This window comes from Camarhynchus parvulus, chromosome 5, assembly GCF_901933205.1.
Source record: "Camarhynchus parvulus chromosome 5, STF_HiC, whole genome shotgun sequence".
In the NCBI taxonomy this organism is placed as follows: domain Eukaryota; kingdom Metazoa; phylum Chordata; class Aves; order Passeriformes; family Thraupidae; genus Camarhynchus; species Camarhynchus parvulus.
This window is the reverse complement of record NC_044575.1, coordinates 38419386-38446907: the sequence shown is the minus strand read 5'-3', so window position 1 is coordinate 38446907 and position 27522 is coordinate 38419386. Positions and strand designations below refer to the sequence as shown.

General features: G+C 42.3%; 1 protein-coding gene across 1 annotated transcript in view; it reads right to left on the bottom strand.

Moving 5' to 3' along the window:
* Positions 1–19042: 19042 nt before the first annotated feature.
* Positions 19043–27522, bottom strand: part of LIN52 (lin-52 DREAM MuvB core complex component) — a 39036-nt gene continuing 30556 nt past the window's right edge. The window contains exon 6 of the mRNA XM_030949700.1: positions 19043–20972. Within this exon, the coding sequence (XP_030805560.1) occupies positions 20917–20972 (56 nt within the window). The 3' untranslated portion in view covers positions 19043–20916. The remainder of the gene's footprint in view (positions 20973–27522) is intronic.

The window sequence follows — 27522 nt, the reverse complement described above, 5'->3', positions numbered from 1 at the left end:
CCAAAGGAAGACGCGTGATGGAGAAAGGAGCTGGGAAAAACAATGCTCATAAATGAGGGAAGGGAAGATATTTGAGTTCCTGATTCCCAAATAAAAGGTTTTTCCCCAGAAGGATCTAATCATCACCCTGAGATGGCAGGTGCAGGAGAAGCTCTGGAAAACAGTGGCTTTGACAAGGGGAGACTGAGTCCCCTGGCATCTCATGACTCTTGCATTATGTGTGCAGAGGGGTCCCTGCCCAAGCCTCCTGCTGCAGTAATAAGCGCTTGACTGAGAACAGGGCAGGCAGGAAATAAAAAGGGGCTTCTTGGGCCCGGCTGCAGCATGTGCCACCGTGTGAGCTGGGGAGGTGGGGAGTCTCTAATCCCTCGGGGTCAGGCCAGCTGCCAGGATCCCACTCCTTCCCCAGCACGGCAACTCCGCAGCCTCTCTCGCACCAGCCGATGACACCCTTTGCAGGGCAGGGGCTGCCTGCAGCCTCTCCTCTTGGGGCTTGTGTTCCAAACAGCTGCAGGCCTAGGAATGCAAAGTTTTCTGTACACCTTCTTTTGGGAGGCCCAGGAAGTTTTTGTGACTTGCATAAACACTTAGCAGGGTCCAAGGGGAAGGTGCACTGCCTAACTTGTCCCTATAATTGCTGGGGTTTCATGGACCAACTTTGCCTGACCTGTGCTGGGCTGTTGTTTTTCCCCTCTGTCAGGAAAAGGATGTATAAAATTATACTTGTGGACATAATGGGGATTTTTAATCAAAGCCACTCCCATGCATGGAGCTTCTCCCTTCAGGTCTGAGATATTCAACTTGCCCTCCATTGCATCCTTCTTTTGACTATGATTATTGTTGCATTTCTATTGCTATTATGTCATAAATTTACGTCTTGTGTTCCTGTTTGTTATCTGGGGATTCTGCTCTAATCTTGACAATCGCTAATGCAGTGTAAATCCAGCACGCTGGGTGATAATCTGGCTACATAAAAAATAAAAAAAGAAAAAACCAACACACAAACAAGAAATAAATTTTTAAAACAAAAACAAACAAACAAACAAACAAACAAAACCTTTCTAGGCATAATCAAAACCTTTCACTTTAATATTGGGCATAATACTTTTACGATGAAATTGCATTTTCCCCAGCTCTTCTCTGTAGCTCAGAAGGATATCATGCTCTGTTTGCCTCCAGATAAAGCGGGTGCTCGCTGGGATTTAGCGGGCAGGGTGCAGGATCCGGTCCCAGCACGGTGGGGAGCAGTTTGCGTCCTGCGCTCCAGTGACATCCGAGAGCTGGCAGGAGCCCTGCTCCTTCTCTGGCCTCGGCGGGGAATGTCTCCCCGTCGCCAAACAGAGCTCTGAAGGATGGATGGGGGCCTTTCTTGGATTGTGTTAATTCCACACAAAAAGTAATTTAGTATGACTCATTTTTATACGTAGCAGTTAGCACCTGTTGAAACCCTCGTTTCCACCCAGATGTATGTCCACGCTGTTAAACCGGTGCGCTCAGAATCGAGGAGGGCGCGGGTCAGGGAACGGGGCGTGTGTTTCAGTCCCTTTCTCAGAGAGACACGAGCAGGGTACGAGCGCAGAAAGCACGGCAAGCCGGGGAGAGAAGATGCGGCGGGCGAGGTGGTGCATTGGGGCTTGGTGGTGCGGATATTTCGCAAGAAGAAACTCCCACCCCTAAGCCCAGGCCATGGCTCTTTGCGGGCCCGGGCCCCCAGGCAGCACTGGGGCCGCCCCACGCCGGCGGGGCCCCGTCCGCACTGCCCCATCGCGGCAGGCCGGGGTCCCGGGGGCCGGGGCCGGAGTCTCGGGGGGCCGGGGTCCCGGGGGCCGGGGCCGGGGCTGGAGTCTCGGGGGGCCGGGGTCCCGGGGCCGGGGCTGGGGTCCTGGGGCCGGGGTCCCGGGGCCGGGGCTGGGGTCCCGGGGCGGGGCCGTGGGTCCGGGGGGGGGTCCGGGGGGGGGCCGGGGCGGGGCTGGGGTCCCGGGGGCCGGGGGGGGTCCCGGGGCCGGGGCCCGGGGGCCGGCCCCGCGAGCGGGGCGGGCGCCCGGGTGTCGGTGGCGCGGCGTCCGGGAATGCGCCGCTGATCCTAAACAAGTTTGCCAGCCATGCTTTTCTCATGGCTCCCGCACAATGGCCCGTTTTCTGCCCACCTGCCGATTATGCTTAATTAGGCGAGGAGTTGATTAATTTGAGGTAATTGACAGCTAATTACAGGCCTGAGGGCTCATTAACTTGACGTCCTGTCTGAGGGAATCAGCTGGAGGAGGTCAGGTGATGTGCAGCCCCCCTCTGGTGCCCGCTTGCTGCCCACTCACCTGGCGGCCCGGGGTGGGGACAGTGAGGCTGCCCGGCGGGAGAGGGCATGCTGGGGGCCGCGGCCACGGAGCGTCGGGAGCACCACCAGCCCCAGAGGGGACGCAGCAGGAGGGATGCTGCAGGGCAGGAGGGCTCCCTGTGGTAATAAAGCAGGAGGAGAGGAGTTTGGCGGTTGGTGATGGCCTGGAGGCTCGAGGACAAGAAGCCGAGCATGCAGGCAGAAGGGGAGAGAGATGCGCGTGGGATGAAGGCTCCCAAGGCTGCAGCTCCCTATAGGCTGGGCCAGCAGTCCTGCAGCATGCCCATGGCTCCAGCAGGGTGTCCGGGGCGATGGAGGGATGCCACAGGTCCATCACTCCAACAGGAGTTCACAGCAGCTGCCGGCAGGCTGGAAGCACTCGTGCTTGCTGTACTGCAAGACATTATTAGTCACTTCATGTTTACATCATACAGCTACTGATTGAAAAAAGGGTGTATTTTTTCGGTACAACTTCTCTCAGTTGCTCTTTATGCAAATCACAGGACAGCAAGAGAGCTATTTACCTAACATCCTATTGATCTCCCTCACTGGAGAATTCAGGCATGTCCTCTGGATTCACAAATGTATCCTTATCTCACCTTTGTAGAACTGGCGGAATCCCTGCATAGAGAGATGGTAAATGACACAACCAAGGTTACTTTGAAAATCTAAGCTGGATCCAGCTTTTCGAGCCCTACACCCTGGGCCTTGACCATAAAACCATCTTCACCATTTTCGACAAGCACAAGGCTGGTTACCTGAAGATGACTGCCAGAGGTCTGGCCTTATGGCTACTCCTCTCCTAGGGGACTGGCAGCTCACAGATCTGGGATGTTCCCGGCAATGCTGAGGAGAGGGGCAGAGGATGCCTTTTTAAAAGTTACTGTCTAATTATGTCAGAGAGGATGTGGCTGGAGAAATGTAAGGTCACAAAGGTTTGTGATGGCTTCTTGTTGCTGTGGGAGGGCTCATCACCCTCAGACTCCATCTCCTCTTCAGGAAGTCTTGCCGTAGACATGATGGATGTAATGCCTAGTTAGTAAGCTTGGATCAGGATTCAATGGTAAGCCAGTACAGAAAGTGGCTGAGAGGAGCAATGAGAAGTAAGCCATGCTGGTGAGCAGAATGACTACAGGGCACAGTAACAGCTGGACTGTAGGGCAGACACAGGCTTCATTCATACCAAGGCATTGTGCATTGCTCTGGGCAATGAAGGCTTGGATTACAGAAATCAAAGGAATGGATCTCCTGGCAAAATAGCAGACAACTCTTCTGTGAGCATATGGAAGTCTGGTGAAGAATCTAAAAAATCATCATAAATCACAGTTTGACCTGACCACTGGGGCTCTTCAGCCAGAGGAAGCTGCATTGCAACTGAAGCCTTCTCAGACACTTCCCTTCACACATTGGCATCATTCCTCTGCCTTATTTTAGCTTTATTTCTGCCTCTGGCTCCTCTGAAAGTGCTATGCCATCCTCACATTCGTGGTGTGATCAGAGAGGATGAAAAATATAGGTGTCTCATTTGCATATTGCTGACAGTGGCTTTTAGAAACCTGACTAAACAGCTTGCTTTGATATTCTGTTGTTACATTCTACAGCTAACTTGTACACTGCCCTGCATCCCTTTGAAATGTACTGATGTTTCATTTTCAAACTCTCTTGTTTAAATTTCATGCAGTCGGGTAAAGCTGACTGGTCTCTATGGCAATTATTATTTAATACCCTTCTCCCATTTGTTGTTCCTTCTTTCTACCCTAAACACACCCGGCCTGGGTGATGATTCATGGTACAGAGGCCAAATGGACCCATGTGACAAATAAATTTTGTTCACTTGCTTAGAACCTTTCGTGTGCCTGTCTCTTTCAGGAGAAGGTGTCCATAATTTAAGTTGCATTTGAGAGGAGATCACCCCAACAACTTTTATAGTGGCATTTATCATTTAGAACCTGGGAGAGGAGTTATTGGGAGGAGCCCAGACAGGTAGTTTCCTCTTTTTCTCTCTAAATCCATTGTTGAAATTGGCTAAACCTTGGCCATTTCTCATCTTGACTATTACAAGGCTGTTGCCTTGTAGTGTAAATACAAAGACTGTACATTGGTGCAGTAATATGGAGCATTACGCATAGCACTGGGTTACCTCCTCATGAATTTCTTCCTCTTTTCTCTGTTGACACAGATTCATCAACAGTGATGAAAGAATCTCATGGGCAAGGATATATTTAACCATATCCATTTTCTATGGGCTTGTGTAATGTCATCAGCTTACAGATGGAGTGCTAGGACAAAGGTAGATCAAGTGGTTGCCCCCATTTAACAGGATGTCTGAGGTAGATCCAGACAGGAAAAGTGCATTCTGCATATTTTAACTCACTGAACCTTTAGAGCTCTCTCTTGCTGTAGAAAGCCTCAGCCACCAAATGCCACACTGTCATGCTGATTTCCTTCCAGAAGAAGGAATGTTTCATAGGGTCCACGACTCTTCTGAGGTCTAAGCTTTAAGAAAACTTCCTTTTTGGTACTGAATGTTTGCCTAAATTGCCAAGTATCTGGAAGCCACAAGTCCCACTCACCATCCCTGGAAGTGTTCCAAAAGCATGTAGATGTGGTGCTTAGGGATATGGTGGTAGACCTGTCAGAGATACCTTTATGGTTGGATTCAATCTTAGAGGTCTTTTCCAATGTTCATGATTCTGTGGCAACTGAGTCAGGAGCTCCTTCTGTCTGTACAGAGATTGCTGAGTCCAGTCTTAGGGGGTTAGTTCTACTAGCAGGAAATTTTACAAGATACGATCTTTGGGAGGGAGTGGTAAGTAGCCTCACTAGGATTGTCATACTGATGTAAGAATCAGTATAGCATAGGATCATTTATTTGAGAGGTGTTTCCTCAGAGAAATCCATCCTATAACAGTATGTTGTGACTCAGGCTGATGTCATTTCAGCCAGGGATACTGGCTATTGGTATATAGCAAGCTATTGGCATTTAAATACAGGTCAGTTGGACATCCAGAACTCAATTAAATTTAGGGAAACTCCTTTCTGTACTAAGTCTGTGGATGCTGGAGAAAAAGAAAATTGGCAGTGTGTAATACCAGTAGTTTGTTTTACAAGCGTAAAAGTGCAAGTAATCCCTACACAAACTAGACATAAGCTTTCTAAGTCAGTTAGCAGAATGGAAACTATTGCTGTGATCAATGACAGGGTAACCCATTTGAATTTAATTTACTTTTAATCTCAGAAGTTTTGGCTTTGAAATTATCTTGATTTTGGGAATCCAAAAAAGGGGAGGAAGTCTCTGAGGGAAGACTACCGCATTGGAAAGCAATCTGGACTTTCAGCAGGTTGGAGTCTTTTAGAAGATGATTACCTGAGCAGTAGCAAGGATGCTGACACCTGGGCCAGCACAAGATGCTGAAACAGTCATTTGTGTCACTGGATGAGAACTGTGCTCAGATGGCAACACAGCTTGTTCCTTCTGTGATAGCCTTCCTGTTGCTTTCCTCTTTGGACATAGCTCAGGCCATTTCAGGGAGGAAGAGCATTAGATGTAAAACACTAAGATTTTCTTGACTACATCTATTCTTCTCAGATCTGGCAGATACAAGCAGTTTCCAGCACTAACATCCCTGCAGCACATGTGCAGCCAAAAAGGCCTATCTCATAACTGCATGTGCAGCTGAAGCTGTGTCTGAACCTGTCCACACCACCATCTGTAATCAGTGACTTCTAAAAGAGCAACCTGCTGATTCTCCAGTGTCCCCATTTAATTTGGGTACCTCTGCAGCAAGAGATAATACAACAGGCTGAGAGGGCTGCTCTGAACCTGAGGAGCAGGAATGGCTAGAGGGAGAGCTTCTTAGCCCTTATTTTTCTGAAATATTTCCAGCTTCTTTTTTGTACCTAAGAATTTCTTCTGTAACTTATGGAGCGAGTGGCCACCAAAAATAAGCTGTTTCCATTGAGTCTGGCTCCAGAAACAGGCTTTTTTCCACATACACAGAGCCTGTGTGAAGTAGCTCAAAATTATGATGCCAACAACAGAAGCTTCATGGAATGTTGCTTTAAAATCCATGTCATAACTACTATGCCCATGTTTGTACATCTGTATATTGGCACCTTCTCTGCAAGGGTGGATGACAACTCTCCCAAAGCAATTAGAAAGCTGAATTTTAAGTCAAGAAGCTGCTAAACAGCTTCAGAAATGAAGAAATATCCATAGCCCATGTTTACACCAAGCAGGTCTACCTCCAATTCTGAAGTTCAAAGAAAGTTATTTTTCTGGTGCTGTCTATGTAAGTGACATAGCTCTCAATCACCAGAAAACCAGCTTGTATTTTAAGCTTAAATGAGACCTCAGGATCAAAGTTCTACAGTTCCTACCCAAATGCAGTACATGATGCACAAATTTCTGATCCACATACTTAACTTCGTGTGCCTGAGAAGCCAGTTAGCAGAAGAGTGTACACAGGTGCACAGACTTTTTATATAATTTCAAACATCTTTCACCTTAAAAAGCTGTTAAGTAACTATTCTCTATCAGTATCTGGGTTTCAGAAGAGAAGATACCTGATCGACTGCCTTGCTCAGGAATAAGAGGGTTACTGTAATGATCTTGTTTGCCAGAAAAATAAGAATGTTTATTTCATTTTAGCTTAGCAGAAGGAATAGAAATTGTGAAATTTATTACTAGCCCAAATGTATTTTTATTTCCCTGATGAATAAATTTTGAATGCCTGACCTTTGTGCTAGTATTGTTCCCATTACTTCTGTAGAAATTTTATATTAATTTTCCATTAAATGTTGGCATTTTTGAAGATATTTGACAGACCCAAATAAAAACAAACCACCTTACATGTTCTGCATTTTAACATCTTGAGGTGAGAGAACCAAAAGCCATCAGTTTCCATGCTGTAGAAAATAAATAAAGAATATTTTTGAACATTTAGCTTACACTATGTCCATGAACAGCAGTGCTAATCTGTTGCAAACTTGTTTGAATTAAACTGAAGAGTCACAAGGGAGATCTTATATCTAATTTGTTTGAAGATGCTGCAAGGCAGTGTGAACAACAAAGAAGAAAGAGAAGGAAACCTTTCTCTTTTTAGATCACCAAGTCTGCAGGAGTATTAGTCTCCTGGAGTGCCCCAGCGCTGTTGGTCACATTGAAAAGAGTAAGAGACCAAGTGAGTTCCTCCTTTCCAGAATCCATCTCTCTGTACCTCCAATAAGGACCAAAGGTCCAGAGTGAAGAGGGCACTTTGGTAAACCTGGGACTGTCAGGGGGGTATGGGATGAGCTGCCCTCCAACAGCACAAGTCAGGTACAAGCAGTAAAAGGTCTGCCCCTCATTTCTGACTAAGGCACTGACAGTACCTCCTGCAGATCTGGAGAAGTGACTCAGGAAAGAGCACAGGGACAGCTGATTCTGAGCATCTATCCATACCTTCTCCCAGCTAAAGGTATTTTGAAACTGTGTAAGTGCTAGATGTGAAAAGACATCAGATACTCAGCCCTTGAAAGTACAGACTGTTTACTTGGTATAGCTCCAAGCTGGGATTTATGACCAGTGTGGAAGGACAGCTTCTCAGAATTTATAGGGGCTGACTATTTAGGCATTATTTTGATGACTTCAATCCAGTGCTGAGACAAAATTAATTTACTGTTCTGATAATACGGTGTTCTTTTTGTTAGCTTCCCTCAATAATACTTATAGCTTACGTATGTGTACAAATATGGATGTAGCTTATTTGGATGCTATTTTTATTTCATCTTACTTTAAGACTTTTATGAACATTATAATAAAATCATATACAAATGCCCTCCTGATACTTCTTCAGTAGGCAATAACAATTGACCAGAATGGATATTACCAGGCAAAAATCCTGACTGGATTCACTTAAGAAGTCAATGATTTCCACATGTTTGTTTCACTGGCAGCACATTTGGCTCATCAGCTATATAACACCCTGTCTGTACACTCAAGTGTTCAGGACAAAAGAGACAACTATCCACTCGCTGCAAGGAAAATGACAAATGTTACTTTTTTGTCACAGACAATAATTTTGTTAAGTTACAAAAACTAGGACGCTGCCTAGGGAAAAGGAACTGTGCTACTGATCATTAAAACAAAATGAAAAATAAGTAAATTTGGAGTTCCTAGGAATATCTATAGCTAGTAAAATAACAGAGTTTTAAAAATGACAAAAAAATTGCTAACCAGAGATAAGAAAACAAACATTTGTATTAGGGATTTCTAAAGACTAAATTGTGCTGGAGAAACCTGCTTTTAAAATAGAATTACAAAATTAGTGGATGATGGGAACACAATGGATTTGATACATTTAGATTTTAGTAAAGATTTGATACATAAATCCTACTCAAAATTAATGCAAATGGGTTTGGCTACACCACTAGATGGAATGAAAAATTGGCTGGACACCCACAAATAAAGGATAATGATGCATTAAAAGGCATTGTGCTAGAGGGAGAGATCTCTCTTCCAGAGATCAGCGGTCAGCTCTGTCCTATTTAACACCTCTTGACATGACACCTTCTGCCTGAAAATCAGGAAATTTTGTTAAGAGACTGAAATATGGAAGCACATAGGGATAGAGCAGCTGAAAATAAAATGGCATGCCAGTAAAAATACAAGTATTGTCCAAACCACAGTATACAGTCACGAGGAGGTCCCTAGAAAACACCAGATAAGAATAACTGCAGCAGGAATCAATGAGATAGGACTTAGCTGTGTAGCACAGCAGAAAAACAGCTAAAGTGTTTGAGTAATAGAGCTGCAATTCACCCCAGTATGGAAAGACCAGAAGGCCTTTGCAGCATCTTTGTCCCACATATGCTTTCAGTGAGGTCTCAGGCAGGTTTTGATGGTGTAGCTGGTAGGGCAGCTCCTGGAATCTTTTGTCTGATGCTGGAGACAAAATTGCTGTAAGAGATTTTTCTCCCCAGAAACAACCAGTATGGATACAGTGAAGTCAGCCTGATCTGGGAGGAGGGCTTTAAACAGATCCTTGTTCATTTTTCAGAAATTGTAAAACCAGGAAAGGAAATGGCAGTAAAACAAATTAAATGCATTAACAGTAGACATAAATCCCCATTTTCCTAATGTTTTCCCATTCTCTATCACTCACTCTGTCCATTTGCAATTTCAGCTATTAATCATCTAATCTTAGCATCCATCCACAGGTGTACATGGGTGTCCCAATGACTTTTGAAACTGTAGGCCAATTTCAGACAACTTTCCAGGTAGAAAATGCATTTCTGTACATTTCTGTACATTTTATTACATTAATTGGCTAAGAAAGAAATCCAGTGACTGCCCTTGCTGAAGTGTGAGCATACCTCCTGTAAGGCACCAGAGAATTCACACATGACACAGTCTTGAGAGACACATCCACAAGGAAAACCACACTTCATTGGCTGGTGCCACTGCTCATGAAACTTCTGCTTTTCTCTGAACTCCTTCTTGCTGAAAACAACCACCTCTTCCTATTTTCTTCCCTTGTGTTTTGTTTTTTTCACTATTCTTCTTCTTATACTGGATTTACAACGGTCTGCCTCTTTCATTCCTTTGCATTTGCTCCAACCTCCTGCCCATGCCTTGCTGTCTTCCAAAATGTACTTTTTTACTTGTCTTGGTCTCCTGTCCTCTAAGTTCCTATTTCTAAGTCTCTAATTCTTCTCACTTGACTGTATTTTTCTTTCCGTTTTCCATATCGCTTTATTTCCACAGTTCTCTCCCACCAAAAAACCTGATAATATTTTGATACTTGCTAGTAAAATTCCTGTAAGCCTTACCCAGATGCATACACAAATGGGGTACACTAATATCTATTGTAGCAAATTCCTCCCTTTCCAAATTATTGAAGTGAATGAGAAAAATTATCTCTCTTTTGTTAGAGGAAATAGTTTTATGCTCCCTAGAGAGCTGCAGTGATCATTTTAATAATGTTCTGTGTGAAGGCAAGATCAGATCCACAGATCATCAGAGCAATAGCAAGATTTTAAACATGGTAAAATTAGGAAAATTACATTTTTCCTGCCTTGGTTTGTCAGCAGACATTTGGACTAAGCGAGTGTGGAATTACATGAAATCTGCAAAGCAGCACTTACACCCTCTGTGCCCGAGTGTAAAAAGCTCAGCAAAGTCAGAGTAAGTGTTCTACATCAGTGAAGATGTTATGATTATTTGTAGGGTCTCTGTAATGCTCATAGCTTTCTCCTAAATATGTGAGTACACCATGCACACTGTGGCAGTTAACAGTGCTGTAAGAAACCTTCATTTACAGAGTTCTATTTTTAAATTCTCAAATCTTTAACACTGCATAAAGTCACTCAAAATTAAATTCATAGAATTATTCTTACAGGTCTTGGAAAAAAAAGATTAAAATGTCTGGTATTGTACTGTAATTTATTGTTATTTAAATTTCTTATTCCTGTTGGTTGCTTAGGCATTTGCATTTTTATTTATTAACTTACTTTAAAACCCACATCTATTTAATGAAATAACAAAGCCGATGGAAAGCAGTGGAAGGGCCACTCGACTGTGGCTTAGAAGTTACAGGGTTTGAACTGCACTGGATAACCTCTAACAAGACTCTTTACATCCTGACATCTCCTTTTCTTCTCCCATCCTTTTACTGTTTCATCTTCTTATAACCTCTTGAGGATAGAAACGTTCACCAAATTTTGTGATTCCATGATGCAGAGCACAATAGAGGTTTGATACTTGCTGAGGTCACCATGAATTGAAGGACTTTGGTAGTGCACTTGAGAACTCAAACTGCTGAAGAGATGTCCTCCAAGCGCCACTCCAGCCCACGGGCCAGGTGCCATCCATGTGTTACATGAATGCCACGAGGTCTCGGTGAAGGCCACAAGAAGCCATTGCACCCTTCCCCTCCATCTGCATATTTTAACCTCTCCTCACAATGTTCTTGAGTACTGCTAGTCTGTATGATGGATGTTCTTTATCAGAATGCCATCATCACAAGGACATAAAACCAACAATTTTTTTATGGTCAGTGGATCCTTATTTGCATTTGGAAGTCAGAAATTTGACATGATATTATCCATACAGCAAGATGGCAGGCCAGTCAGATAAAAGATGTTACAAGCAGGGATACCAATACTTCCTTGGGCAAAGAAACAGAGATAAATTGGCAAAACCATCAGTGTGTCTTTTCTCCTGGTGTCTGCCTGTAAAGCCCAGTCTCTTGAGGAAGGCCTGACATGGGAAGTGTCACAACATTTACACAAGGAGGCCACTCGACTCCTGAGCTTCCAAAGCACAAAAATGGATATGGGTATGATGGTCTTTGGTTTTCTGCCAGTGACTTGTGACTCCCCCTTAGACCAAGACTGAAGTGGCCACATGGTGTAACAGGCAGTTGTTTTTCTTTTTCAGAAACTGTTCTGCTGTGACACTGAAAAGCAGTGCAGACATGGGTTTCGCTGAGCATCCAGGAGAGAGCCTCAGCCCAGGTAGAGTGCTTGTGTTCAGACCTTTGCCTCTTTCTATTCATGAGGCAGCATAAAAGCTGCCAGCTCACTGGGGTAAGGCAGGAGCAATAAAGCTTTTCTCCTTTCCTCTCTGTGTTTTAGTAAGAGGATTATACATCTCCTCCTTCTAGAATAAACCTCTTTGCAGAGAAGATACTTCTCAAGCCCTCTTTGGAGATCAGGCTTCTAAGATCAAGACTCCTAAGATTCAAGCCATCACAGCAGCCAGCAGGAAAAGAACCCCAGTTAAAAGGGAAAGGCTTTTACAGCTCGCAGGACTACAGGGCTTGGACACAGGGAACATGCTGCTATGGCAAAAGGATCCGTGTTTGGGTCACAGCTATTGGAGACAGAAAAAATAAGGAGGCACAAGCACAAGGCAGAGTTCAAGCTCCATCCAAGATGACAGGAGACTGTTGCTGGAGACTTGGAAGGACACAAACCCTCCTGCTGGAACAGCTTCACCACCAGGGAAAAATAAACTACAAAAGTAAAGAGGGAACCTCTTGCATCTTTAACCCTTGACAAAGGATGTCTGAAAACAGTACCCAAGCATGCCTGAGTGCATGCAATGAATACACTGTTAAAAGAGAGAAAGCAAATCAAAACGTTTAAGACATGGTTGTATGTTTTACTACATTTAGCCCAAAGATACCAAGGACCTTTAGAATGATCGTAACATCCAAATCAGACCTAATCACTAATACATGCCCATAACTTTAGAAACATCAACCAGCAATTAACTTGTGCAAGTTACTCTGTTTACAAAACACCTATGTATTAAAATGAAAGTTTGTGTGACGAGTTAATAAAACTACTTACTTCTGTTGAGCCTCCTCAGCACACACTGTTCTTCCCTTCTGCTGAGGCCATCTCAGCTGTGACACTACAGAGCTGCTCTGGCTCCTGCTTTGTCTTCTGTCTCTCTCTACTCCCTCTGTAGTAAGTCACTGTCTTCTGTCACTCTCTTTACTCACTGTATTAGTTTCAGGCTAATGACACAAAAGCACACATTTTGGTTTTAGCATTTTCAATGGCTTCTTTGGTCATCATCTTCACCTACATTAACTTTTGTGCATCATTTCAATATTGCTAACTGACTTTTTGAGCAGTACAATCATCCTGATATGTACATACATCTTGCTTTTCATCTCAGACCAGAAGCATCCCATCTTCAACACAGAGAGGGATAGTCTGATTCACATCCATGCCACCTCTCATCTTTCCAGCTTTCCCCTTCCTGGCCATATTGAGAGCTGTGATGATTGTAACAACTCTCAGGAGATTTCTTTCTTTGGTGGCACCTGGAGGTCCTGGCAATTCCTCATCTCTCTCCTTGCTACTCACTTTCCAGGGGCAGAAGCTGACACATTGTGCTCTATGTGAAGGGTCACTGGGGAGAGGGGACTGCTGGAGCTTGACCTGCTGCTACTGCAGCACTACGTCCTTTCCATCTCTCTGATGGCCATTTTACTGGTTCTGCACTTTTGGATGGCTGATGGATGCATCATACATAACCCCCTTCCGCATCCACACAGTGTTTGCCTGGCTTGCCCAGCGAGATGGTTGGGTTTTGGAAGCACCAGGTGCAGCTGCTGGGACTGCTGGTTGGAGAAACATTTGCCTCCTGAGCCCGTTAATTAGCACAGTAACGGTAACTGTGCTCCATTAGCCAACCCATGTGGTCAAGTCCCCTCTCCGTCCACCAACCTTGCCCTTAATGAGAGCTGGAAGAGGGACACTCACAAAACACTGCCTCAGAATAATATTCGGCTTTGTGCACGCCGGTAACGAGAGCTGACAGGATCACTACGTCCATTTCTCTTCTAATTAGCACACTTCCAGCTCGGCCTGAGCCAGCAGCCAGAGAAAAGCGATCGGACAACCGTACCGAATCACAAACACAAAGAGGCCCATTCCCCGTAATTAGGTGAGACAATCCCTCAGTCTTTTCTCGGCTGGAGCTTGCCGGTAAGACTCTCGCTGTTTTGGTAAGTCCCAGCAACACAAGTTACACGTCTCCCCAGGACACTAATAAGCCCCTAATTGTCTTCCGCTTCACACGGCTCGTACCATAGGTCTGACTTGGGGGAATTCTTCTAACGAGCGGCAGCCAGCGCTCCCTGCGCCACAGACGGACAGGGAGCCGCCTCCCGGGCACCGGCAGGAGAAGGGGGACGGCGAGAAACAGCCAGAAAAGCATCCAGGCGCTGGGGCCCAGCTACGTGGCACAGGGCCAGCAGCCGGGCATCAGCCACGGTGCTGGGGACATGGGCCTTCTCCATCCTTTCTCCATCTCCACCGTCTACCTGCATGGTGGAAACTTGAATTCAACTCTCTAGGCTGTCTTATCTTCTGTCATCTCCACTGGTTCACAGGTACTTGTGCTTTCACACAGAAATGCACCATCAAAACCAAACGTCTGACAGCAAAGATTTGCCTCAAGTCTCTGCTGAGGCTTGCTGTGAACTGCCCTTAGAGAAATGCTGCAGCTGGCATGGGCTCTTCTCCAGTGAGGCTTTGCCATGGGTCTGCCCCAGAGCTCAGGCTGGGAAGAGGCATGTCAGTAAACAAGGTCCTATCAGTTCTAATGTAAAGGAACATGTGCTGGGTCTCACAGGACAGGTTTCTAAAGATTCTAACAAAATATTAAAAACAAGAGTTGTGAGGTGGGTAGGAGATCCCAGCTCAAGCTCTCTTATCAAAATAAGGCAAAGAAAGACACATAGTGCCTCTAATTTTTGACCTGGCACTTTCTTCAGAAACCATCATCAACCAAGTATTTTTTAGGAAAACATTTTCCCTAATTTTTGATTACAAAAATAAAAAATTATCATATTGAGCAAAATATCACAGCTGATCCTGTTAAGGCTACTCACAGCCTGCAGATCCATTTTCCTCCTGTGCAGCTGATTACAAACTGATCCCTTCTGCAAATCAGGGCTCACCCTGATTCCTCCCACAATGGGCCTCAACAGAAGCCATTTGTCCCGTTTTCACATGTGCTATTTGGCTTCAGTGTGCAAAGCAGGGGGAAAACCTAAGACAGGGTGACAAGCTCATCCATGCAGAGTACAAGAGAAAGACAGGTGCCATTGCTTTCTTGTTTTCTCTGAAAGGCAATTTGGGATAATCAATATACATACATACATATATACATATATATATATATATATATATATATATAAAAATTTAAATTAACTACAATTAAAAAGTTATTGTACTACAGAGAGAGGAAAACAAACTGAAGGCCACAAAACCAGGCAGCCTGAGCACCTGTGCCCATATGGGTTGCTCTGCTGGTCTCATCCCTCATTCTCATGTAGCTGCTGAGCTCTCTTCCTGCCTTTTCATGCATAGCCTCCTGCATTTTGGGCTATCATGGTAAGTGGAAGATGGCAAATTTCTGCTGCTTCAAATTTAGCTTAAAATTCTGTGATTATGAAGAAAACAGAGCCTGTTATTTTTGAGAGGGAAATCCTCCCTCACATATAAGTGTCTGCAAGTGCAAAATTTAATTACCCTATATTATTACACCTACTCATCAGCTATGGGCCACAGAGCCAGCCTTTCAAGTGATACAGAACCAAGTCAAGTACTTTGTCCTCACAGAGATCTGGTCAATAAATAAGGTGCAAGGTCATTCTTATTACCCATTTTTTCTACTAGCAATTAAGTAAGGGCTTTCAAGCTCAGCCCTCTTCCTCTTTTCTGTTCCTTACTGAGGTGTCTATAACAGAGACAGGCAGGGAGCATTCTGGCTTCACTGGTCACTGATCTGTATTATCGGAATCAGCAGGCAGGGCAGAGGTCAACCACACAAACCCAACAAGAAAACGCCTATTCTGTACACTCATCAGCTGCCTGGAGTCAGTCATCCTCCTCAAAGAGACACGTTGGAAAAGGTCAAGTCTAAAAACCAGCACTTTCAGTGGATGATGAAGTCAAGATGCAAAGGGATGCTGCCATGCTGAAAATCTAGCAAAATCTAAATAAAACTAGCATTGTTGCACATATTCTATTCAGAATGTGGATTACATTCTGTAACAACTGGATCCGTCTGGATCTTTGACTACTTAACCTTTTAACTATCTTTATGTGCACTTTATGATTGGCCACAATGATTTGAGTTCAGAATATTGCATTTCACATCCTCCTGAAAGAAGCTCAAAGCACTGGTGTAAAGATTGGCTTGCAGAAATAACGTGTTTCTAGAATAGGTTTGATTCCAAGAAGAACAGCATTATGTAAAACCAAAAGGATCCAGCCTTTTTCATTTCCTTATCCTTGATTTTCTTTGTCTCTCTTTTTCGACTTTTTTTTTTCCTCTTTTCTTGCCTTCTAAAAATACCAAGGTGCATCTCTTATCAGGGCAGTGTATATTTGGCATCACACATGCAATACCTTTTGGATGCATCTGGCACTCTGGCTGATGTATGTGCTGGGATGTACACGTAGGAGTGGGTGTGGGTTTTGCTATTTCTGTGGTGGGAAGGTTTTGCTGTAACAGAAATGTGTTTACAACATTTGCATTTGTTCTTCGAATCATTTTTATCCAGCTCAGAGTTGTTGCTCCATGAGAAGTTTCTGTCCAACTAGAATTTTCCTGGGCTGAAGATACAGAGACAACCTGCTAGAAAATTGTCTTTCAATGAATTATCACCTTCTACTAAAGATTATTTAATGACTTTTTCAAAAGTGTCAGTACAGACTGGCATATCAAGATGGAGGTACAACACTAAGAAGTGAGGATTATTTTCATGCTCTGTGAATTATTTCCATGCCATGTTCAGATAGCTCACTCAAAGACATGACACATTTTCCACTACGAGTACCTTTGTTGCCTAAGGTTTTTACCTAGGAGAAACTCAAACGTGAGGATGCTTGAAGTGCTACACAAGAGATTGTATCTCTGGTGTTTTTGAATGATGCTGGTTCTAGCGGAGAGTATGCGTCGCTGTGGACTTCCTGCAACACTAATTTGCAAGGTGTCTTTTTCTTTGGATTGTATATATCTAAAAATATATATTAGTTTAGAAGTACTACAGAAATGTTTATGAGAAGTTACCGAACTTTTGGGAGGGCAGGATTTTAGACCACGTGACAAAGATGAAATGTACCTTTTTCACATACTGCATAGGCTGACAATGGAATTGCCAGGTGTCAGTTCATCAGCACGGAATGCTTGGCATCACTGTCACTGTGATTTGGAAAAATCATTGTTTGCCCAGCACTGCAGGTGACGTGGATGAGATCAGCTGCAAATCTGGCTGATGATTCTGTTCTTAGAGACACTCAAAACAAGATTTAGGCCCAGATCCTGTGAAAGAAAACAGTGGAGTAACAAAGTATGAGCTGCAATTAGGCTTCACACTTCACAGTAGGCTTGCACTACGACTACTCTGCAATTTTGATTCTGCCAGCTCAGGCTGTAGTAGAAGACAAACCACTGAACACTGTGAACACAAGGAAAGTGAACATAACCACAGGAAAAAAAACCATAGTGGAACCTGAAAAATCATGAGTAGTGCACAGACAGTGAGGAAGAAAAAATCCAAACAACTGTTGCCAACAATAAAATAAGTGAAAGTTTCAAAACGGAATTATCAGCAGATTTAAAACAACTTTCCCCCCCAAGCTTTTTTTGTTTGTTTGGGTTTTTTTAATTTTTAACCTTTCTTTGTATAACTGAAGTATGGAACTCACTATCCTGGGGCATTTTTCAGGTCAGAAGTACATTAAAATTAGGACTAAGACAAATTTATGGAGGGTAGGGTCTACTGTGGACCAGATTCAACTAAAACAGATTGCTGGATGCTGTGTAAGTTACCCTAATACAAAATCACTGTGTAAGCCTTTTGTTTATATCCTTCCCTATCCTTCTACAACTGTTTATAAGCAAAGAGAAGATTACAGATAAGACTGGCTTGTGATTTGACTTGTAACAGTACCTTGCATTTTTATGTAACATAAAAATCAGTAAAACCAGAATAAGGTCCAAATGTTACCTCCAAGATGGATTAGTCAATTTTCACTAATCTGTCATTCTTAGGTATCTTTTGAGGGAAATATTAATCAAAATTGAGAACTGTGAGTTACAGGGCTGTTACAAAATTGTTGATTTTGTAATGGCAAAACACAGAGTTAAATGGAATATCACGTTATTCAACTGCCAGTGCACACAGACTTTTATTTTCATAATGATTAACATAACAAACAAGAATTTCTTCTCAGTTGGATTAGATAGCAAAGCATTTGATAATCCAAGACCAAAGTGAACAGCCTTTATAACTGAATGTGTGTAACACTGGCATTTAAAAGGAACCAAATAAATATTGAGTTTACTTCCAAGAAATTCAGAGTAACATCTAATATACCAATACATGAAAACACTTTATAAAACAATGCATCAGCTTGATTAATATTACCAAATCTTGATTTTCTTACACTCTTCATTCCCATCAGTAACAAAAAGTCACAGATTTTCTTGTACAGATAGATAACTGCATGGATGTCAGGAAGGATAGCACTGAAGAAAAAAATTGGGTTCAAAAGGGTACAAAAACCCTTAGTAGCATTTGTATATTGACAAATATTTATTTACTGATGGGAATGGAACATCCACAGGCCACACCCTGAGGTGGTGTCATGCAGATAAGTAAAGAAGAGCCTGAGGAATAGTATTGCCTAAGTGGCCAAGGAAAAGCTTTTGCATCTCAGAGGGCTATTTTGGAAACCCAAACAAACCTCTGAGATTTGCATTTGCATATTATTAAACCAAAAAGCAATAACAGACAGAAAAACTTCTCTGGCTAACACACAAAATTACATATCAATATTGTCAATAAAAAATAACATCATTGACTCACCTCTAGAGATGATAAGTACAAAATCAAAAAATATCACAATTCTAAAGCATATGTTAATGGCTGCCCTATAGAAGATGATTACTGTGTATAACAAAAGGAGATTTTTCTTCTTGTTTTTTGGTTTTCTTTTAAAACATGTGTATGTTACTAAAAACCACCTAGAGTTTGAAATTTCTTACTGCACATATCAGAAAATACACATATACTTCCAGGACAGGCTTTCATATATTTTGCTTTATCCTCCTTTCAGATCTCAATTCCTTAATGTGTTGGACCAAGAAATCTCTATAAAATACTGGTGATACAGATGAAGTATCTCATTATGTCATATATGCGTACATATATTACATATATAGTATACAAACATAAATTTGCATTCCAAATCTATAATTCAATGCTTAAAGCTACATCAACAACAGTTTGCAAACAGGGTTTTTTTTCTGTTCCTGAACTACCACTTTCAGCTTCTCTTCTCATTCATCTGTCTTAATTCTCATGTTCTCAAGGGATGGAGTTCCTGTTAAGCTCAGCCCTGCATAAACTGTGAAGGACAGAAATAACTCTGTTAAATCTTAAATCAGGCTCCTGATATGTCTAAATTTGTGCAGGGTCTTTCCAGGATGTAGAACTTAACTACTTAAACTTAGTTAACCAGAGCTGTCCAAAACAAACCTAGTTCTGACTGGCAATAACCAAAAACCACAGACTGCAAACCAAAGGGTCCCCAGCAATTCAGTAAAACTCAGAAGTCTATTTTATCAAAAAAAAAATCTCCCCCTCTTTATTGCACACCCAAAAAGAGTCTCCTCTCTCTGCAAAGCCAGAAAAATGCAGTGCTGTAAGGACAGCTTGTTACATGTACTATTTCCAAATAATTTCTCCTCTCATATGTGACTACAGCCTGAGAAATTACACATTTTGAAAAGTCTGCATGGTAAAAATAACATTATGTTATGTTTCAACATTATGTTGTATCCTAAAAAAGAACATATATACTAATGGTTAAATTTTTTTTTCTAGGAAAACAAATAAGGATGGAATGAAAAAAAAATTCTCTTAAATAAAACAAAAAGTCTGAACATGCTCTATACCTCTTCCAAGGGGTGAATATGTAGAAGTGCAAGAACAGAAGAAAAAGGCATTAAACTGTAATCACAGTATTCTAAAAGGGAGCAGCTCACAGAAGTTTCTATCTTAAAAATTCTGGGTCTGTAGGAGAAGAAAATTTTGAGGTGCTGGTTTTTAAGCAATTAAAAATACCACAAAACATTATTTTCAGAAAGTTGAGATCCTGTATAGGCAGACCATCTTCACAATGTGGCTAACAGTCCTGGTGCCACTTCTTGGAGTGATAACTTAAAACATTACCATCTTTCAACTTTAGAACTCTTTCCAGTTTCTAGCCCTGCAAGAAGCAAAGAATTGCAGAGGACTGAAAAAGCTGTTTCTTTGTGTAGTGGGCAAAGCTTCAGTGAGGATATCTTCCTGGAGACACAGTAACACTTCTTACTCCCCGTGGTCTGTTAGTTTCAATTTCACTTAGAGAACCACTCAGAGGTGAAATGAAGCTCCTGGCACACCAAAGGTCTGGAGCTCTTCCTCAGGGTACCAGATGTGCTTCTCTGAAGACAGTGGGCAACTGGAATCTAATGCAGACTGCACTTGGCTTCTACACTAAAAGCATGTGCTCCTGCTGAGCCAGTGCTCCTGGTCAATCCACACCCCAAACTACACTCAAATCCTTCAGCACAGGCATTGCACACAGGAAATCACTGCATCTCAGACAAAAGACACACCAAAGGGTCAAAGCCTCATGGTGGACACTGGCCAGTGTCAGATCTGCTGTGTACCTCAAACAGGCTGGCCCTGAGAGCAGCTGAGTAAGGACACTGGCTGTTCACTTTGAACTGCTGATTGAAACAGGTAACTGTGTCACAGCATGCAGGGCCAAGTCCTCCTGCTGGACATCCTATGGTCAGATGAAGTCCAAATTCCAATGCAACCAACTGCAGTCCCTGTGACCTGTGCATATTGTACATTTCCCCCATAAAGAGATGAGCTGTGGAAGCAAAAAGAGATGCTTGCTTCTGAAGGTCTAGAGCAAGAGCTTTGTTCTTCTTAGACTTTCTGGGCTTCATCTGGATCTGCAGTACATGAAATTACTTAGTTGGGGTATTTTCATCCAAATGTTAGATGCAGCTACTTTTTGGGTTTCTCTAGGATGTTCAGGAATTTCCCTCGAGTCATTTCTCTGGCTGAAATCACAAGGGAGGAAAAAGAAATCAGTATTTTTTAAAAAGCCAAGAAACTCAAACAATTATATAACAAGTATAATCTGTATAATTGTATAGCATAATCTAACCATAGGACAAGAAATTAATTTAGATTTGGACTTGTTCCAAAACCAAGCATTATTTTATTTACCTATTAAAGTGGAAAATAAATAAAACCGCATTTCAGCTTGAATTCCTGACATGCTACAAATGCAGGCATGGTCTGGAATCTTCTAAACTCAGCAATAATTCCCACAGGCTGTCTCATTACATACAATCTATGCTTTCTATTCCTACTGCATTATGCTCTTGCAGCACCTCCTTTTCCCTGTCCTATCCATCTCTGAATGGCGAAATCCAAATCTCCATTACTCTATCTCAGCACAATTGCTCCTGTATGTTATAATCTGTCAGAGATTGTGGAACTCTCTCTGTTTCAGGATTATTGGTCCCTAGATAATGTGATCTTCAACAGAAATTAGGCGGCATTTTCTCTCTCTCAGCAGTGTCAGTCAGTCCCTGGATGCTGTAATATAATGAGGGTTATATTCCTTCAATGTAGTTCATCTATGGATAGGGTAATAAAGTAAAGTTTATAGAGCTTTGGTCTTCTCTTTCTCTCCGTGTTGTCAGTCCTTCGATGTTTAATACAGCAAGGCAAGGCTTATATGTCTCTCTCTCACTCTCAGTATCATCAATCTCTGGTAGCTGTATTACAGCAGGGTTTACACAGCCACTTTTCTGCATGAGACATTTCTGACTTGAGAACCCACAAGCTCAGAAGCTGGCAGAGCAGTCCTCATACCTTTCTTGTCTTGCAATAACAATACAATGCATCAAAGACAGCACCATTAGCAAATGAGGCCTGGAGAAAGACAATCTTCCCACTGGTGCCCCTCCATTTCTTTTCAATAGAGGTGTAAGCTTTGTGCTGGACTGGCAAGCATCAAAACATGGAGGGTTTTATTCACAGAAATGCTGAAAGCATGCATGTTTCCCACACCTAGTCGCAAAGACAGTCTAGAAGGAGAAAGGAATTAATTTTCTGTTTTATCCATTCAACTCCTGACTTCTCTACTGAGACAAACATCAGAAATTAAGATTCGCATAAAAACTGGAGGTGGATTTGTTGATGTTGGGTTTTCTTTTGACATTATTGATTATCTGTCAGAACAGAACTAAAATGTAATAAAAATGTTCAGCTTACAATACTCAGTGTGCACCCAGATAAAGACATTTTGGTATTGTTTACATAAAAGTTAGAATTTGTGTCTTAAGGCCTCTTCTTTAAATTACTACATTCTAATTTGTTTACACAAAATTTTATCACGAGTATTGTCATCAGCAAAATTCCTGTGAAACAATTAATTGTATTTAAGAGTATATAACCTGTCTGTTACATACTGATACTTGTAGGCTGCAAAGTCCACTGTCCTGAGTGGAACGTGCTTCAGACTGGCTGCAGGTTCAAGCAGATCTTTGCACTGTTTTCTTGCCTCAGGCTTCGAGCTGTGAGTTATATCACCTGGGATCCTGCTTCCGATGCACAGCACGAGCTACCACAAAAGTACTCATTTGTACCTCTACCTCCCCAACTCCAAGATAACCTGTATGCTTTAAGTGCTGCTGAAGTGACACAGGGGTAGAAGGTGCTGCAGAAGAACAGAGGGGATTGGTATTTTGTCAGGAACTAAGTTGTTATGCCCAAAGAACATGATTAAATAAAACGGAAATATTTTTTAAATTTCAGTTTGGAATAGATTCTTAGTACTTAGTTCTTTGACACCTCCCTGCCTTGCTCCAACAATAGTGCAGGGTTTTAAAACACTCTTAATGAGAACAGCACGTAAGCTGAACTGCAGTTGACAAAGTGGAAAGTTTTCCAGAGTGCAAGTCCCATAGAGGAGATATACAAATGCATGACAATTCTGTTCCCCCAAAGAGGGCTGCACCCTATAAATCAGGCAGAGAGCACAGACTCTTTCTGTGCGCTGAGTGAAATTACTGTGGGTTGGAAGTTGCTCCAGAGCACGTGCCTGCCTGTTCACTTGTCATCGGAGATGTTAACATTTCAGATTAATTCACAGACCTCTCATTTTATTCTTCATTCCTTTATCCTTGCTATCCTGTTCTGCTGCAGCTTAAAGATTCTTACCGACCTGCTACAATAATCACCACCCGCTTCCCCCCCCAACCTGGTGAAATTGTTTAGTGATGCCAACCGCGCTTTTAATTTGCAAGACATCAGACACAGAGGTAATTTATACCAACATCTGTTCATTTCTGACTTCTGAAACAAACTCGCACATGCTGCTACAAAATCCCATTAGGAGCAGGAGACAGCCTTCTGCTATTCTGTATTCCTCGTCTCCTCACAGACTCAGGCTTGCAGCAGGGCTTTATTTTTAATGATATGATGCCAAACCAAGAAAGAAAAAGGACCTTTTATCTTTGTATATGTATGAAAATGGCCAGGAAGTAACATCCTCATTTGACAGAAAAACCACAGCCAAACTAAGGGCAAGTTTCCACAAGCATTAACAATCTTGTCTTCCCTGCTTCAGCTGCTTCTCTTATTTGCCCAAGAACCACAGTTCCATGTATTCCTGGTAAACACAGGCCAAATTTCTACTACATGGTACTGCCTTCAAACATCTTGGCTATTCCTTCACCTTTGTTTCTTTTTAATCTGCACTGGAATATGATTTGATGGATTTTGCACAGTAAAAGGCTCTAATATTAAACGGACTTCTCTGCTCAGTATTGCTTCTGAGAAATGAATTCTTAATAATAGGAATATCATTTCCATTGGGGTCTTATGGAGCTTGCTGGAGTGAGGGAAGAGCTTGTGAATGAAGAAACCATCACCCACATTCCAAATACGATTGCAGGCTAAGAGAGATGGTAAAATCAGCTTTAAGCAACCACCCAAGGGACCAGCAGAAGCCATTTGAATAGTAGATAGAGGTGGATTTTTTAATTAAAAGGTTGGACAAAACTATAGTGAAAACCTCAGGGATTTTTCTTTACAATGGTAGTTTAAAGCATGGACTTCAAGGGAAGAGAGGGTTTGAGCACAGGTTTCATTGTACCAGCAGACACACATACTACAGAGGCTGCGCAGCACAAACCAGAAACATGAATCTGCATGACAAGTCATGATTTACAACCTTGCCTATGCTGTGCATCTACTACAATAGAAAAATCAAGACTGGATACCATTGCAATAGCTTGGATACAAATTAATCCCACCTACTAGGGAGAAGGAAGACACTGAACTCCACAGAAAAAAACAGTTTAGGTTGATAATAGCACTGGTTGCTCTGGAAGTAGTGCTTGTATAAACTCCATCAGATAAATGTATTGAAAAATGGTATCAGGCTATTATAATTAACAGAGAATGCTGTACTGTAGGAATTAAGTTTGCTGCCTGGCAAAGATCTGCCAGGCAGATCTCAAGAACAGGTACTGGATAGGAAAGGCTGGGGCTGAAAGGAGGAAGAGATATTTCCACTTGATAGGGGAGCAGAATAAGGTTTAATATAATCTCCTCTTTAGAACTTCAATCCCTCAATCCCACATTTAGCCTTGTTGCCTCAGGCTCCGTTTTTACTACAATTGTCCCCAAGCTGCCTCTCCGCAGTAAATTTTATAGTTGCTGGTTGAAAAGATTCAGTGGTACAGATTGATTTCCTACAAGTGAGGAGATGAGGGATTACCAAAAGCAGTCCTGGTTAACAAGATTGGGTGCAGAATCTCCTGCTAGAGCAGCCCACTCTGCCAGTGCTTTGCATCCTTTCACTATGACATATGGGTTTCATTACACAAAGATTTTCCTGATTTTAACTTGGAGGCGATTACATTGGAAACTCAGAGCTATCTTTACATCTGTAGCAATTTAAAGGTTAAGTAACTTTTAATCAAATGACAAAGACTCATAATGTTTTTTCCTCAATTGAAAATGAAAACTGCTGTTCCGGATATTCCTTCCACTGACAATTTAATTAGAAAAAAACCACTGCACTGGAGATTGGGGTCCAGCCTGATTGCTCCCCATAAAAAGCCTTCTCACACATATAACAGCACAGGACATATTGTGTCATAAGGTCTGGAGAGCCAGGAAATAATGGAAGGATTTACTGCTTTAAAATCAGCAAGGAAAACAGTGACTTATATAAGCAACTTTCATCCAGGAGAATCCTAAGTAACACACATGCTTGCACATTTCTTAAACATAATATACACTTAAATATGGCCAGAACACGCTTGGGGATAAAGTCCATGTAAAAGACATATGTGACAAACTGTATTTATCACACATTCATCATGAACATTATACCTTCACTGCTTACCACTTCTGGGCTTATCTAAAAACCTCAAAACAAAGTCTGTGAGTACCTTCAAATTATCGATATTTTAATACAAAGTCACTTGCTAAAGAAGCACTTCTTAGCTTCTCTCCCAGATGTACAACTTATGGGACAAATTTGACTGTGATCCCTCCTGAGCTGAAAATGTAGCCTTGCTGAAATCTAAAGGTCTTGCTACTAATAAAACCCAGAAATACAAGTGATGTTTTTAGCACTGAAATGACTTGCAGTGTCACATTTTGAATGCTACATTCTTGCCTACAAAAGGCTATTTTAGGCACTGTTACACTTTGTTAGCTTATCAGTTATTTCTCTCATGCAGTTGTACTTATGGTAGCTAAAGAACTTGTTTTTCAGCATGGAAGGATTCCTTTGAAGTACTAATCATGCACCCTCAAATACTGCTGTGTCCTTGGACTACATAGAAAACAAAACTAGAAAGGTTTATTTCTGAAGCACTGTCAATGCAAATTACCATTTTATGGCAAAGAATATGAATTGCAGAAAGACAGCAGAACAGTTCTCTGGTTTTTAACCTTCTATCACAAGAATCTGTTGCATCAGAAATTATTTCTCATGTGCTGAGATACAATGTTAGGATAAGAAGACACAGTGATTCTTTTTCTTAGTTGGCAGGACATAAAAAAGGTCTAGAGGAACCTGCCTGTGAACGACTGTGGGAGTTTTTGCTTGACTGAATTTGTGAAAGCCAGCTGCAAAGTCACACCTTTCATTTGGGGTCAACTAATACTGCATGTGGAAGGAAAATAAAAAAATAAGTCAGGGGTGAGGGTTGAAGGCAAAACGGTAACTTAAAATCAGCAAAAATACTTAAGATCGACATTATTACTGAACAGCCCTCAAAGAAAAAAGAGGCATATGACAGACAAGACCAAGAGAATATTTTTACCCAGACAGCATAATCTGAACTTCTGTCAAGAGAGATAGAAGCTGGTCCCTGCAGATCTATATCAAACCAGACCCCCAAAATCCTCTCACCACCTGGCACCAGCTCACACCTCTTTCTTCATGGACAGAGCTTCAATTACTCTGCTATCTGCTGTCTACTTCCTAATATAAGTGTCAAATGAGCTGCTAGTTGAAGACTGTTGGCCTTGGACAAATACTTACCAGTGAATGCTACCCCAAGCCCAATTTCAGAGAGAGTTGAACTGCCATCTCAGGAGAGCAGTGGCTAGTGAAAACAAGGTCAGTCACCTTCACTGGGGGCACAACTGGCACATGCAGACACTCCAAGCTGTGCTTCGGGAACTGTTACACGGACACAGAAGATCACTGCAATCACATAACACTCCTGAAACACAGTCCTCAGGTAAAACCACACAATCAGTGTAAACCTCCAGGTGGAATAAGTCTGTACTACCATGGCATCTCTCAGTAGTCAGTATCAAAGCACTGGCAAAGTTCATCAAGCCTTACAATATTCTTGAAACATACAGTGATTTAATTCCCATCTTACAGATGGGATCACAGCCTCAGTACAGATTGTTGTGCTTTCACCTCAACCAGCAACCAAGCCCTATTCAGCCATTTGCTCACTCCTCACTAGAATCAGGGAGAGGATCAGAAGGGTAAAAGCTGGGGAATTTGTGAGTCAGGATTAAGACAGTTTAACAGAGAAAGCAAAGCAAAACAAGGAATTGATTCACTGCTTCCCATGGCAGGTAGGTGTTCAGCATCTCCAGGAAAGCATGGCCCTCTCACACATAATGGTGACTTGGGAAGACAAACATCACCACTCTGAACATCCCTCTCCTCCTCCTTCTCCCGCCCACTTTATCCACTGATCACAATGTCATGTGGTCTAGAATATCCCTTTGGTCAGTTTGGATCACCCATCCCAGCTCTGTCTCCTCCCAACCTTCCATGCATCTCGAGCCACTTTGCCAGCGCGGCAGTACAGGAAGGAGAAAAGGCCTTGGCTCTGCTCACCAATACCAAAACCATCTCTATTATCAACCTGTGTGCAGCACAAATCCAGAACACAGGGCCATACCAGCCACTGTGGAGAAAATTAACTCTACCCCAGCCAAAACCAGCACAAGATGTATGCAAAAGGATTCAGCAACTGTGCTAGAATTCAGGCTCTGAAAGATGAGCTGTCAAGTCTCGCTGCAGCATTTTTAAATAATAACACCCCC